Here is a 14226-nt window from a genome sequence, read left to right on the forward strand (position 1 = left end):
TCTGCAACGGCTGAACAGATCGAGGCCAAACTTTGCAGGCAGGATCGCATACCCATGAACAAAAAAGTCAGTGAGCATGACGTCATGAGTCACATGGTTTCAGAGTTATGACGTTTTTAAGCATGAACCTTTAAAACCGAGCTCCTCCCTCATTTTTGATCCAATCGAGGGGAAACTTCACAGATCGGTTCAGCATGTCAGTCTACTAAAATGCCCTTTTGGAATTTGTGATAGGGCACGTGGTTTGGCAGATGTCGTTAATTAAACGAAAAAAAAAAAAAAAAAAAGGATGTCTCTTGAATCGCTAGTACCTCAGACCGTGAGTTGGTAATAATTTATATAATTCACACAGTGCAATACGTGCAGACCGCTGCATGGAGCGACCTTGCGGGCTTATCAACGAGGCGAGGCGTGACACACGTGTCTCAGCATTTCTCATATCAAGTTTGAAAACTATCATCAGCCGTGCATAGATTTGCATTTTCGATCATTTTTGACAAAGTTATGGGACTTTGTTTATTCTAGTTCTCCTCAAGCCGCAACGCGCGCCCTCAGCCTCGTCTCGCGAACGTCAAAACCGCGACACAGCGCGCTCTTTCAGGAGGGGCGGAGCCAAGCCGAGCAACATATATATATATACACATCGATCATTGATCTTGGAAAACAACCTATTTTGTCGTGCTTCTGCTGACCTGTCTGCGAGTGTATAAATCGAAGTCCCGAGTGCGAATCACAGGTGAGCCCGCCCTGAGGTAATTAGTGATTGGGAACGATTCAGAACCTGTGGGTAAATGACCCTTGGTAATTTCCCCACCAGTTTTCCGGACTATAATTTGGAGTGCGGTAAGTCAAAGCTGTTAATATTCCTTGTGTACAATATGCTGTAATCGTGGACTGTTCTTTAAAATGCTTTCCTAGAATAAGCATCAAGTCACAAACGTTTTCACTGAATTTTGTTTCCATTGACGCAATTCTTCATATCAGGCAAGAATACATTGAATTCACATAGTTTACCAATAAATCAACAATACATCTCGGGAGGTTGGAGTGTCACTTTACCATATGCTTCTGTGCGTATAATCTGTGTGAATACTTCTTTAAATATGTATCTGATACTCTGCCCTCTTAGCAGTATGCACAGTACGCGTCAGAAGTAACCTAGCTTCCACGGTCCGCGGATAACCCGGTCAGGATAACCCGGTCAGGATAACCCGGTCAGGATAACCCGGTCTCACATCATCCGCGCCCACATTCAACCGTTCATAAATTTGCATATTTAATGAGTTTCATCTGTCACACTTTGGTTTCGTGCGATAACTCCACCAAACATTGGCTGATTTCAACAAAATTTTGTACACACATGTGTCTCGGCATAACTCAGATCAAGTTTGAAAACCAGAATCAACCGTTCATAAATTTGCATATTTAATGAGGTTCGTCTGTCACACTTTGGTTTCGTGCGATAACTCCACCAAACATTGGCTGATTTCAACAAAATTTTGTACACGCATGTGTCTCGGCATAACTCAGATCAAGTTTGAAAACCAGAATCAACCGTGCATAAATTTGCATATTTAATGAGGTTCGTCTGTCACACTTTGGTTTCGTGCGATAACTGCACCAAACATTGGCTGATTTCAACAAAATTTTGTTCACACATATGTCTCAGCATAACTCAGATCAAGTTTGAACACCAGCATCAACCGTGCATAAATTTGCATATTTAATTAGATCCGTCTGTTCGTCTGTCACAGTTTGGTTTCCGTACGATAACTGCACCAAACATTGGCTGATTTCAACAAAATTTTGTACACACACGTGTCTCAGCATAACGCAGATCAAGTTTGAAAACCAGCATCAACCGTGCATAAATTTGCATATTCGATCATTTTTGACAAAGTTATGGCACTTTGAACTTTGGTAGGGGACATGTATTGCAGTGCAATACTCAGAATGCTTGTTACATCTGCCACCGAAGGTGGGTGGAGTTTATGGGCCCAGTTGCATGAAGCATCCTTGAAGCAAACTTTGAGGATTCCCTTATTTGAGGACATCCTTAAGTGGAGGATAGTTGCATGTACATATAATCCTTAACTTTTTCCTTAAATCCTTGAAGTTGAGTTAGCAGCCCATGACTACGAACCTTTGAGTTTCCAAATTGTGCTCTTCATGGAAATTGGTCATGTGAAGCGGGCGATTATTGCAGCGCAACGCCAGAGACCGATATTACAATACTTCCACTCAACTATCGGGAGCGCCTCTTTGCGGTGGTTTTACCCCCCGACGCAAGTTGGGGCCCAAATCTTACCCATTCTTCCCTGCTGCGATTAAAATGTGATGCAAAGAGCTGCAATCTGTTGGTATTGTCCTGTATATAAAACAAGAGGGCCTTCCTATGCAGGTTGATTGTATAATAACATTCCACTGTAAAGTGCCCCCTCACTGGACATTTTTTTGTTTTAAGTATGCAGTCCTCCCATCCTCCATATTGCAATTTACGTTCATGCCGTGTGCTGTCTGCAGGAGAGAAAAAGTTTCCTTGTCCACATTGTTCCAAGCGCTTCATGCGCAGTGATCATCTGTCCAAGCACATTCGCACACATCAAGGCAAGAAGGGTGCGGTCTCTGCCTCTGGCAGCGTCGTGGCACAAGACTCCACCACGGCCCAGGCCCAGGTCCTCGTCGCACCTCCGGAATCTCTGGTCGAAACCACGTCCACGTCCGATGGTGACATTTTGGCCGCGGCCGGCATGGTGACCTTGAGCCACTTCAAGCAGGAGTTGGGTAACTCTTCCGGAGCAGGCGTTGTTTAGCCATCCAATTCAGCACGGGGTGCGGACAACGTGACATTTCCCGTTTCCCCTACAGGTATCGTGCTCTGGAGGAATGTAATTCCCCTCTCCAGTGGGTGTGCACTCCCATGCTTTGCCGAGCGAGCGTCGCACATCGTGAGTGTTTTTGGCTCAAGAAACAGTCGTCATGAGCTGCAAGTCTGCAACAATAAGCTTCCCATTTGGAACGTGGCTGTTTTAACTCGTGGACTGGAAACTGAACAGTTCCCTCATCGCGTCGCTTTTCAGGCATCCGCAGTCACCACGTAAAGCATTGTTTTGATGTGGTCATCACCATGAATGTCTGGATTGGTTTGTCGTGTTTCTGGACCCCTCCTCCATTGCCTCCCCGTTATGCTGCACAATTATCACACACCTCCATTCGACCTTGACTGTGGGCGTGAGCAACCTTGTTGCCACATTCATGGCTTTCTTTATGCCCAGGAATGCTGCGCACTCATCCGTGAGCAGCACAAAACGGAAAACTTTATTTGTTTTGTTTAAAAAAAAAATCCTATATTTTACCCAATTTCTTTAAAGATAAGGCAACACTTATTTTGTTTAAATATGAACTCCAATAGTTTGTATCAGTCCGGGTGAGTTAGTTCAAGCAATTTCTTCTCATGTGAGTTATTTGAGCATTTTTGATGTTGAGTTTAATGTGGATTGTAAGGATGAACGATCCAGGTTTGTGCTTTCTCCTTTTCCAGCTCCATCATCACCGTGTGCCCGGGGTGTTGCTCGCATGCTCCACGGACCGGGACCGCGTACGCTCCTCGATTCCGGGTGACATTTAATATAGGCCTGTACATATGCTGGTTTTATTAAAATTGAGAGGACAGGAATCTCTGAATGCTAACTCGACAATGTTGTAAAGCACAAATACCAGATCGCCTTGTTTTAGTCTGTCTCATCGTCTGTTGTCTTTTCTAATAATCACTAATGTTCCATGGCAATCGAGGCATAATCCCGGGTTATTGTTATTATCCTTTTCATTACTATTATTATTACATCCGCCATCAAAGGTGGGTGGAGGTTATGTTTTCACCACCGTTTGTCTGTCTGTTTGTGAACAGGATATCTGAAAAAGGTGTGGATGGATTCGGACGAAATTTGGCAGAGAAGTAGCACATGTGTCGAGGACGAAATGATTAGATTTTGGTGAAGATTCGGATCCGGCTACTGGAATTTTTAAAGTGATTCTTCACCATTGGGAGATAGGGCCAAAACCGATACATAGCAGGATATCTCAAAAAGTTGTGGACCGATTTGGACAAACCTTGGTCGGCCGGTTGTGTGTCTGACAAGGACAAATAGATTCGATTTTGGTAAAGATCTGAAGATGGATTCGTTTATGAGAATTATTTAATTTTTAAAGTGATTCTTCACCATTGGGAGATGGGGCTAAAATCAACATACAGCAGGATATCTCAAAAAGTTATGGATGGATTTGGACGAAATTTGTTGGACAGGTTGTTTGTGTGACGAGGAAGAACCGATTCAATTTTGGTGAAGATCCAGATCCGGATCCAGCTAGTGTCATTTTTAAGTGATTCTTCACTTTTGAGTGATGTGGCCGAAAATGATGTATGGCAGGATATCTCAAAAACTTGTGGACGGATTTGGATGAAATTTAGTGGAGAGGTTAGGTGGGTTACAAGCACTAATCGATTTGACTTTGGTGTCGAGATCTGAATATGAATTTGGCAACAATAATTATTTAATTTTTAAGTGATTCTTCACCATTGAGAGATCGGGTGAAAAGCAATATACAACATGCATTTTAAGGCCATTTTCCCTGCTAGAGCGGGGGTTAGCCTTGCGGTCCCCATGACGATCTTCTCCATTTTGCCCTATTTTCTGCATCTCTCCTTGTTAACCCCCTTGCCCGCATTTCTTCTTCCACCATCTTTAGCTTCTACTTCCTTCAAGATCAATTTCCATCACTCTTCTCAACCAGTCACTTTCATCCTTCCTCAACACATGACCAAACCATCTCAGCCTGTTCCTCTTCACAGCATCAATCACAGGCAATATTCCCATCATCTTTCGCAATTCATCATTTGTCTTCCTCTCTCTCAACGATACTCCGCACATCCATCGAACCATTCGCATTTCCACCCTTTCCAGCCTTCGTTGCTGCTCTCCGTTCATTACCCATGTCTCGCTCCCATAAATCATAACACTTCTCACACATGCAGCATACACCTTTCCCTTCAGCTTCAGCGACACTCTCCTCATCAGCACGCCACTCAGTTCCCGAAACTTCTTCCATGCACATCTCACTCGAGCAACCGTTGCCGAGTCTGATCCACCTTCTCCATTCATATTCTCCACCTTCTCCAATATAAAATATGATATTTTAAAAAGTTATGGAGGAGTTATGACGAAACTAGGTGGACGAGTTGGTTAGGTGACAAGAACAAGCCGATTCGATTTTGGTTCGGGTCCGAATCCACATCCGGCCTATCAGTGGGATACAAAACGTAAACTTTTCACCAGGCGGAGATGTGCTCTCTACTGAGTGCCGTTCTAGTTGGTGTTATTATTTGGGGAGTTTGATCCATTTGCATCTGTGTACTCAATGCTAAAATTTACTTTCGATCTTGGGTGACATTTTGTACATTTGTTATTGAACCAAAAATGCTAATTTAAAATTTGATAATCCAGGAGATGATGTTGTTGATGCAGTTTGGGTTCAAAGGTTCAAGTTTGATTATCGGCTGTTTTAGCTTTAACACGTACTCGATAAATGAGCAAAGCTTCTAATCGTTTATACATTTGCTTTTTACCTTTAGTATAGCAGGTTGTTGCATTTCAGTAATATCTTCTGTAGTGTTTGCCTATCTTTGTGCTTCTCCATAACCGTCTGCGGCATCACACCGAGTACATTTGTTTTTTTTCGCTCCCGGTTACTTTATCCATTGCCAATAATAATCATGATCATAATAACGAGGCAAAGTCTTTGCATGCAATTTTATTTTCCACGTGTAATATATGCCATTTGTAAATATTACCCTGAGTGTTTGTCCTGCAAATGTTGTGGATCTGCTGTGTGTGTTTTGAGAAGATGAATCAAACAAACTGGCGGATTGCTTGGGTTGGGATTTCTAAAAGTGTTTTTAAACCTTTAAAAGTCTCGTCATTTTTGCAGGTAAAAATTCGCGCCTTTTGTGTAGCAGTCGAGCATATGTTTTTGGAACTATCATACTCGTATCTGATTTTTATCAAAATTACATGCTTTGTAATTTTCCAAATCATTTTGGATAGACATATGCATAATAAAATGCATATAACTAAATCTTTACACTGTTGGGATGATTTTCATTGCTTGCTTTATGTAATCGCAACGCAAAAGCAAATTGATGACACATGATTAAATACTGAAAGTTTTATTGTTTGTGTTCCAAGTTTTAAAAAAGGATTGGGCCGTCAGCACACGCTTCTCCTCTGCATATCTATTAACAGATTTATTTAAACTTTATTAAAAGAGAACTTTAATAAAGCTCGTCTCTATTGGTTCTTGTAAAAAGACCTTGGCACTGTTCACATTGGTCTTTGTCTCAAACCATCATCACTTCCCATTACCTGTGCTTGTGCAATGTCATGCGCTCTTTCCCTGAGCGTGATCCACTACTCCGCATTGTCCTGAGTGCCTAGTAATTGGTGGGATGTTCTAACCGAGCGAGGAAGCAGAGGTAGGACATGTGGAGAAACAATATGGCTGCAGCTGCCAACTTTCGTTGGCCTTTGTTCACAGCTTGATGGAGTACTGCCCCCTGCCTCACCCTTCTGCGCTGGCACCCTTGCTTCACACCTCACTCAGTTTTACACCGTGGAAACCAAGGCCTTCAAGAGCATTGGAATGTCCCGCAATGAAGTTGTCTATGGGTCAATCACTTCGCCATCGCAGACAGATCATTGGTCTCTGTTTTCTACTGTCTCCTTTCTGGTCTTGCACCCTCTGCTCTTTCTGTGCTTTGTCCACCATCCCCTCCCACCCCTCACCCTCCATCCCCTCCCACAAAGTGAATTGTCCTCGATGTACCAAGCATTTACTTCTGAAATTTTCAGCCGATTTCAGAAAGTAGAAGCCAAGAAACGAATTTTCAATCCCTGTGTTAAAGTTGCATGCAGTGAAACGGAGGGCGCTTTGCGCCTCCCTTGATTTCCATACAATAAGCAATTTGATATGGTACAATACTCATAATGATGCTGAAAATCAGATTTAACAATAAATACATTCTAAATACGAACAAAATGCATTTGTTCATCATATAAGACTTTATTCAAGTCTATATAAAAGACTTAGAAAAAGTAAGGAGAAAAAGAAAATTATTCAACCCAGACGGGACTCAAACTCACAATCCCCAACTGGGGAGTCTGGTGCCTTATCCATTAGGCCCTTCGGCCAGCACGTTTGATATTTTTTTTTTAATAATAATATTTTAAAGAGGTATAAAGTGTGTGTATATATATAATATATAAGGATGGTTCTTCAAAATGAAAGTTATAAAAGTCAGGCTCCTAACACTTAAAAAAATTTGTATGTATGAAGAAACTTGTGAAATTTTAAGCCATTTGGACTAAATTTAGGAGTTGCACATGGAGTTTGTAATTTCACATATTTGGCTCACTTATTTGGAGTTTATTATTTATTCTCCACTGCTATACTTGTGATTTTGACCATTACAGTTGACCTATGACCTTGCTATGTACTGCACATTTTGAAGTTGTTTTAATTTAATTGAATACAGTACAGCTGTACTCTGGTGTATGCAGTTGCTCTCATTGAATGAATGAATTAATGATCGTTTTAAGGCCATTTTCCCCGCTGGAGCGGGGGTTAGCCTTGCGGGCCCCATGACAATCATGGTTCCCTGTTTGAGGCAATGTTTTTATGGCCGGATGCCCTTCCTGACGCCAACCCTTAGTCACCTCTTACGATGCGCAGGGATACGGTGTACCTATTCTAACTCGGGGTACACACCGTGATCATTCATCCCAGTAAGCTGGTACTCAATTTTCCGACCTCGGAAGGATGACATGCTGAGTCGACCCCCCTGGCGTTAATTCAGCGATCACCGGGATTCGAACCCAGGATCCCAAGCCGGCATCCTAACCGTGATAGTGATACCTGCGTTGTGCAAAAGAAATAAGCTTAGGTGTCCCGTTCATTTTGCGGCTGTCCTCCAAATCGACCTCGTTTGGCAGCATCCATCCCGCGCCCTGATTCGGCTAATCCACCTCGTTTGTTACGCGTTGGGCCGGCAGCGTTAGCTGCCAGCTGCTCGCTCAAACTAGTCGGGTGGCCACGAGGTGGGCCTGAAAAGGGGGAGGAGCACGAGGACGGGGTGTGGCCACGTCAAGCATCACCTCAAAGGCGGTGACGGTAAAGGCAAGGGGAAAAAGGAATAATCGTCGTCGAGGAAAAAGAAAAAGAAATAATCATAGTTTAAATTGGGGTTGAGGAGACAGCAGACTTAGAAAATCAATCGCGGGAGGAAAAAATGGAATGTACTATGAGTCTGCATTCACATTGTGATGTCGTGCTGCCTAACCCCAATGGAAGTTTGCAGTTGGTGCAGGAGAGGAGAATCCCGAAGGTGAGTCGGGGGGTGTATGGCGGGAAAATATTTTTCGCGCGCTTGGGATCGCGACGCCACCCGGGCGCTCGTGGAGGGTCCGTGGTGCGCTGTGTGAAAGTGAATGGCGCGTGTGTGAGGAAAAAGTGTGTGCCGAAGCGCGAGTGCAACGGAAAAGTGTGAAACAGTGTTAAAGTGAGAGTGAGTGCACAACAGAGTGTATGTGTGAGGAGTGTGACAGAGTGTGAGATGGATGAAGAGAGTGTGTGAGGATGCACACCAGAGCGTGTTGGAGAGAGTGCGGGAGTGCACACCAGAGCGCATGATTGGGTGTGCAACAGAGTGCACACCCATGGTTGTTACGGAGTACGTAACGGGGGAGTGTACGCGAGGGTGTGCAATGGCCAGGTGTGTAACGGAGTGTGTGAGTGCACCTGAGTGTGTAAGAAAAGAGTGCACGGAGCGAGAGTGCAGTAATGGAATGCATGTGATGTACGAGAGGCGCTGGAGCACCTCGATGTGTGAGTATGGCAAGGGTCGCGTGTGGATGTGAGAATGCGACTCGAGCATCGACGCGGACCGGGGCAGCGTTTAGGCCGATGTACAGCCGACGCGAGCTCTCGGGGCGTGGTGTTCTTTGTGTGCTGTGGGGGCCGGCGGGGATCGTTGACGAGGCGGCGTGCACGATTCGTGCCCGGCCCCGCCCTGTATGGTCGGTGCCTGCCGTGCCGTGGCGAAAGCGGCAAACGGCATGATTTGAGGGGGGTAGCCGAGGTTGGACCTTCGCCCCCTGGTGGGCGCGGTGCTCCGACCGGGGGAGGTCGGGCCATCGTGCCAGAGACCGAAAGGCTCCGCGCCGAGATGGTGCCTGGAACCTCGGCCCGAGCATGCCTCCTTCCCAGACTCGAAAATGCTGGACGGACCCAACCAACAGGAGACTGACCACCCGCATGCATTGCTCGGCTTTGCGAAGCCGAGCTGCGAGAATGTATTCCCACCTGACGAGGCTCGAGAGTAGTGGACGATTAGTAATGGTCGTAGTGATGGCGAATGGTAGCTTGGCCATTCGTATTGGGGCACATGAGCTTTAGTTTATGGGGACGGCAGTGAAAGCTCGCCGAGGGTGGGCTAGGATAATTGATAGGGACTTAGAGATGACCGTAGAGACATGAGATTTAAGTAGAGACATGAGTTTTAAGTAGAGACATTGATACAAGTAGAGGGGACGTAGTCAGATTAGGTGGATGTTAACGACGAGGGAAGTGATTAGTGTAAGGGAAGACGGGGAAAGCACGAGTATTAGTGGAAATAGTTAGATGATGCTGTGTGTGTGAGTATGAGGATGAGCTTTAGGCGCAAATGAGGAATCGAGTGAAATTGTTTGTGGATGAACTTGGGGAAATGAGGCATTGGTCGTGAATGGTTGTGTGTGTGAGAATCTGGTTATTGGTGAACTTGGTGAAATGAGGCATTGGTCGTAAATGGTTGTGTGTGTGAGAATCTGGTTATTGGTGAACTTGGTGAAATGAGGCATTGGTCGGGGATGACCGGAGAAAGTGTATGAGTGGTGTATTGAGGATGTGTGTAAGTGTGTTGAGTGATTGACCTGCATTGTGTGCAAGTGAGAATACTGAGTTGTGTGGAATAAATGGTGTGGAGTAAATGGTGTGGTATGAGTGGTGTGGAGTGCATGGTGTGAAGGAGTGGATGGGGGAAGATGGACCCCTTCACAAATACCCGGGGAGGGTAGTTTAAAGTTAGGTAGAGGGAGTAGGTAAATTGTTGGATATTGACATCTGTGGTGCGAGGAGTAGCAAGTTGTTGCTTTGAGGGGTGCATGAGTGAGTGGAATGCCTGGGCGTGTGAGCCTTTTGGTGAGTATGGTTAAATGGGCACTCCGCCACTGGTAGTCTGTCGGCCAGGTGAGGCCGCAGGTCGGCTCTGGGAGCCAGGTAGAGTTCAGTGTAGTGTTCAGTGGGGCCCGAGGATCCGAGAGAAGGACCCGGGTAGCCCAATGCCAGAGAGGGCATCAGCGGGGTGAGAGAGCCAGGAGGGCCTTCCCCAAGTTAGGGTAGTCGCAAGAGCTAGGCTAGCTCGGGTGGCGACTTCAGTGGCGGAGGTGCGCAGGTAGGTAGACCTGCTGGTCGAGCCACACGACCCAGCCCCGAAATTGTGCGAGGGCACAGTAGGAAAAAATGGGGGAGTGAGACCCCAAATTGGAAGAGCACCACAGGAGGGTCAATGGGAATTGGTTTTTAGAACCACATAGTGTAAAGAGGCCAATTGGATTGGCAGGGCAAGACCCCAGGTAGTTTAAGAGTTAATGTTATTAGAAGGATAGTTAGGATGAAATCTCTTCGCACCATCCGCATCCACTCACCAAGGTGACAGAACTCCACACCAGGTTTTGCAGATGATTTGGAATGAAGGACGCATCATGACGTAAGTGAGACATTGTGGTTATTCCATCTCTTCCTTCTTGGGAGGGAAGGGATGACGAATTTGGTTTAGGGGGAGATATGGGAGACGAGACGGTAGAGATGGAATTTGTAAGGTGTAAATACGGGGAGGGGCAAGGGTTGTGTAGGCGACATGGGGGGTTACATATGGCTAGGGACGAGCTTTCTCCGCTCGCTCTCCCGCGCCCCTCATGTTGCATTGCCTTGCATTATGTGTACCCTTGCGCACTTTCCCCCGCTGACTCTCTCCGCTTTGTCTTTCCTCCCCACCCATGGACCCATTATCTTTTGTTGAGGGGAGTGTGCAGGTTCCCTGAGTTGTGCGGCTGCACCTTTGCGCTGCACCCTGCTACCTGTTGCCTGCCCCTGTACACCTATGGACCACACGTTCTGTGGCCTGGCACCTTTGCTGGGGCAGACAATTGCTGCAAGCATTACCTTGCCCTGCGGACCACTGTTGTAAGTGGCATCAATGCCATGTAGTCGGACCACCTAAGTTGGCGCTGCTGGCCGAAATAAAAACGGACACGGTTTGTGCCTTTTTATTAATTCCTTTGGTGTGTCAGGAGAGAAGACTTCAAGTTTTGACGATGGCACACCGAAGACGAAGCAAGAAGACGCCGCAGCCCAGCAGCCAAACACAAGACATCATTGATTTTTGACATATGAATGTGCATTTATTGATGATTGTGCATGATTGTGCATTTTTGGTGCATATGGGTGTATGGTGTATTGGTGCAGTGCATTCTGTGTTTCTCCTTTTCAAAATTTATCTTCTTTCCCACAAAAGAACAGGTCTTGGGTTGTAGAATTGTAAATAATTAGTAGTCTTGTAAATAACATGCTCCCCACCTGCTTTATGTATAGTTTGCGAATTCTTTCCGTAATTCGGTTAATTGTGGGCGTGAGTCTGACAACGCAGTAGGTGGGACATGTCGTGAAAATCAAGCTCAGACACGACTTGACCTCTGGGTAGGTTTTAATATCATGAAGATCTGCAGTACATCCTGTAAGAATACATGCATGCAACAGGCATTAAATCAGAGCATTTCATGAGCAGCAATGGTCGATGCAATATAACAATGGTTAGCGCAGCGCATTGTCAGCGCAGCATTTGGGGCGTACATACCATTCAAACTACTGGATAATGTCACAGTGAGTTCCGCTGAAGTGACTGCGCGCCCCGGTTGTCCCGGGTCTTATAGACGCCCCCTCCCCCCCTTCCGTAGCGAGCACCCCTGGGTTCACCTTGGTATAATTTCACTACATTCTCCCCGCCGTTAGAACTATACTGCTGCTCGGCAGGTTGCAAGCAAGCATCAGCAATAAACGAATGGGTCACGTCAATCCACGTCAGTCGGTCCACCCGTAGCGGTCGGGGCGGCGAACCTCCCTGCCAGTTCGTGTTCGGAATCTACCGGGCACGGCGTCCCCTAGCCCGGAGTCCCCCGCGTCGGAATAGCCGCCGGAGGTTGGAGTCGGAGGGGGCGCCCCTGCGCCTTCGGGCACGGGAGCGGGGGACGACGGGAGTAACAGAGGTAGTTCCATAGGGGAAGCCTCGATAGAGTCCATAGACTCGTAGACGGGTTCGTCGATATCCCTGTCGTCGTCCCCACATGGGGCGAGATGGCGTACGGAGACAGTAGACTCGCGGCCATCCGCCGTTAACACGCGAGCATGCTCGGGATTAGCCTGGAGGACCTGCACCTTGTCAACAAGGGGGTCGTACTTGCTAGCGCGAACCGTTCGTTTGAGATAGGCGGGCCCCGGTTCAGCGAGCCAGCTGGGTAAAGATTGGATACTGCCGGAGCTTCTAGGGTGGTGGAACAGTCGTTCGTGAGGAGTCTGGTTGGTGGCAGTACATAGGAGAGCCCGGATCGAGTTTAGAGCGGCAGGCAGTGACCACGCCCATTTATCGAGGCCTCGGCCGAGGGTCCGAAGGCTTAGCATGACGGCCCGCCATATAATCCCATTAAAGCGTTCGATCTGTCCATTCGCTTGGGGCCGGTACGGGGTGGTGTAGCTCGAAGCGACATTATGCTGGAGCAAGTAGCCCCTCACCTCCTGGGACAGGAACACCGCACTCCGATCGGTATGCACATAGGCCGGATACCCGAACATAGAAAACAAATTCTGCAGGCACCGAATAACCGTGGCAGCCGACATATCCCCGCACGTGTAAGCAAAGGGGAATCGGGAATACTCATCGACGATAGGGAGCAGATAGCGAGAGTTGCTCGACATCGGCAGCGGCCCTTTGAAGTCCATCGCCAAGCGCTCCCACGGTCTAGTAGCCCTAACGAGTGTCCCCAGAGGGGGGCTATAAAAACCCGGTTTGAGTTCCGCACAGATCGCGCAATCACGGCAGATGCGGCGGATGTCCTCCATCGAGTACGGCAGATTGCCCGCTCTCACAAAATGCGCGAAGCGCGTTACCCCGGGATGACACATAGTGCTGTGCAAAGTGCGCAGCCCCTCCAAAGTTACAACCCCCGTGCAAGTGGCCGGCCTCGATAAGGCGTCAGCGACCAGGTTATCCTTCCCCGGGCGGTATTTGATGGTGTAGCAGAAGTCGGCGAGTTCGATACGCCAACGGGTGATTTTCTCATTCTTAATGCGCTGAGCATGTAAGGTGTCGTACATAAACGCAACACTCTGTTGGTCCGTGATGATTTGGAAACTCCACCCAAGCAGATACGGACGCCATCGCCGAATTGATTCGACGATCGCGTACGCTTCCTTTTCGACAGACGAATGCCTCCGCTCGGCGGAGGTGAGAGTCCGCGAGAAGAAAGCCACAGGGCGGCCTCCTTGGGAGAGAGTCGCCGCTATCGCATGATCCGAGGCATCACTCTCCAAAACGAAAGAGGCACTCTCGTCAATCGTCGCGACAGCGGCGCCAGCAATGTCGACTTTAAGGCCCTCGAAGGCCGCCAGGGCGGCCGGGCCCATGGGGAAAGTGTCGCAGGCCACGAGGGGGCGGAGCTTTGCGGATAAATTTTGCACCCACTTTGAGTAGTGGGCGAACAGCCCTAGAGCGCGTTTCAGCGAAGCCCGATCGCTAGGTGGAGCCATATCGAGCAAAGGGCGCAGACGCTCCTTATCCGGAGAGACGGAGCCATGGGTCACGGTGTACCCCAAAAGGTCTACCGTGCGTAGAGAGTATTGACACTTCGCCGCATTCATGGTTAAGCGATATTTCCGCGCGACCTCGAGGAAGCATTTCAGATTAGCGTCATGATGCTCCTGGTCATACCCACAAACCGTAAGATTGTCCAGATAGACAAAGACATCGGTCAAATTCTCCTTCGCAACGAGGTCATCCATAGCTCTCTGAAAACAAGCGACGCC

The 14226-nt window shown here is 47.5% G+C and overlaps 2 protein-coding genes across 3 annotated transcripts in view; both read left to right on the plus strand.

The window, feature by feature from the left end:
- The window catches only part of LOC137430976 (transcription factor Sp3), a 276404-nt gene extending 270178 nt beyond the window's left edge, over window positions 1–6226 (plus strand). The window contains exons 6-7 of the mRNA XM_068121792.2: window positions 2524–2779; window positions 2869–6226. Coding sequence (XP_067977893.2) covers window positions 2524–2779; window positions 2869–2983 — 371 coding nt within the window. The 3' untranslated portion in view covers window positions 2984–6226. The remainder of the gene's footprint in view (window positions 1–2523; window positions 2780–2868) is intronic.
- Window positions 6227–9838: 3612 nt separating this feature from the next.
- Window positions 9839–12076, plus strand: LOC144892892 (uncharacterized). 2 transcript variants are annotated; one of them, XM_078781276.1, is made up of 2 exons: window positions 9839–11334; window positions 11442–12076. In XM_078781276.1, the coding sequence occupies exons 1-2, from the start codon at window positions 10936–10938 to the stop codon at window positions 11535–11537; spliced, it is 495 nt and encodes a 164-aa protein (XP_078637402.1). In that variant the 5' UTR covers window positions 9839–10935; the 3' UTR covers window positions 11538–12076. The 2 variants fall into 2 exon arrangements, with proteins under 2 accessions (XP_078637402.1, XP_078637403.1); XM_078781277.1 differs by having other exon boundaries at window positions 11447–12076.
- Window positions 12077–14226: the final 2150 nt, after the last annotated feature.

The sequence above is a fragment of the Myxine glutinosa genome, chromosome 7 (genome assembly GCF_964187855.1).
Source record: "Myxine glutinosa chromosome 7, kmMyxGlut1.1, whole genome shotgun sequence".
Classification (NCBI taxonomy): domain Eukaryota; kingdom Metazoa; phylum Chordata; class Myxini; order Myxiniformes; family Myxinidae; genus Myxine; species Myxine glutinosa.

Excerpts from the sequence above, each read along its gene's own strand:
- LOC144892892 (XM_078781276.1), top strand. The coding sequence starts at position 10,936 with ATGGGAGACGAGACGGTAGAGATGGAATTTGTAAGGTGTAAATACGGG. Across the intron at positions 11,335-11,441 it reads TTGCCCTGCGGACCACTGTT|GAGAGAAGACTTCAAGTTTT; the intron begins GTAAGTGGCATC and ends TTGGTGTGTCAG.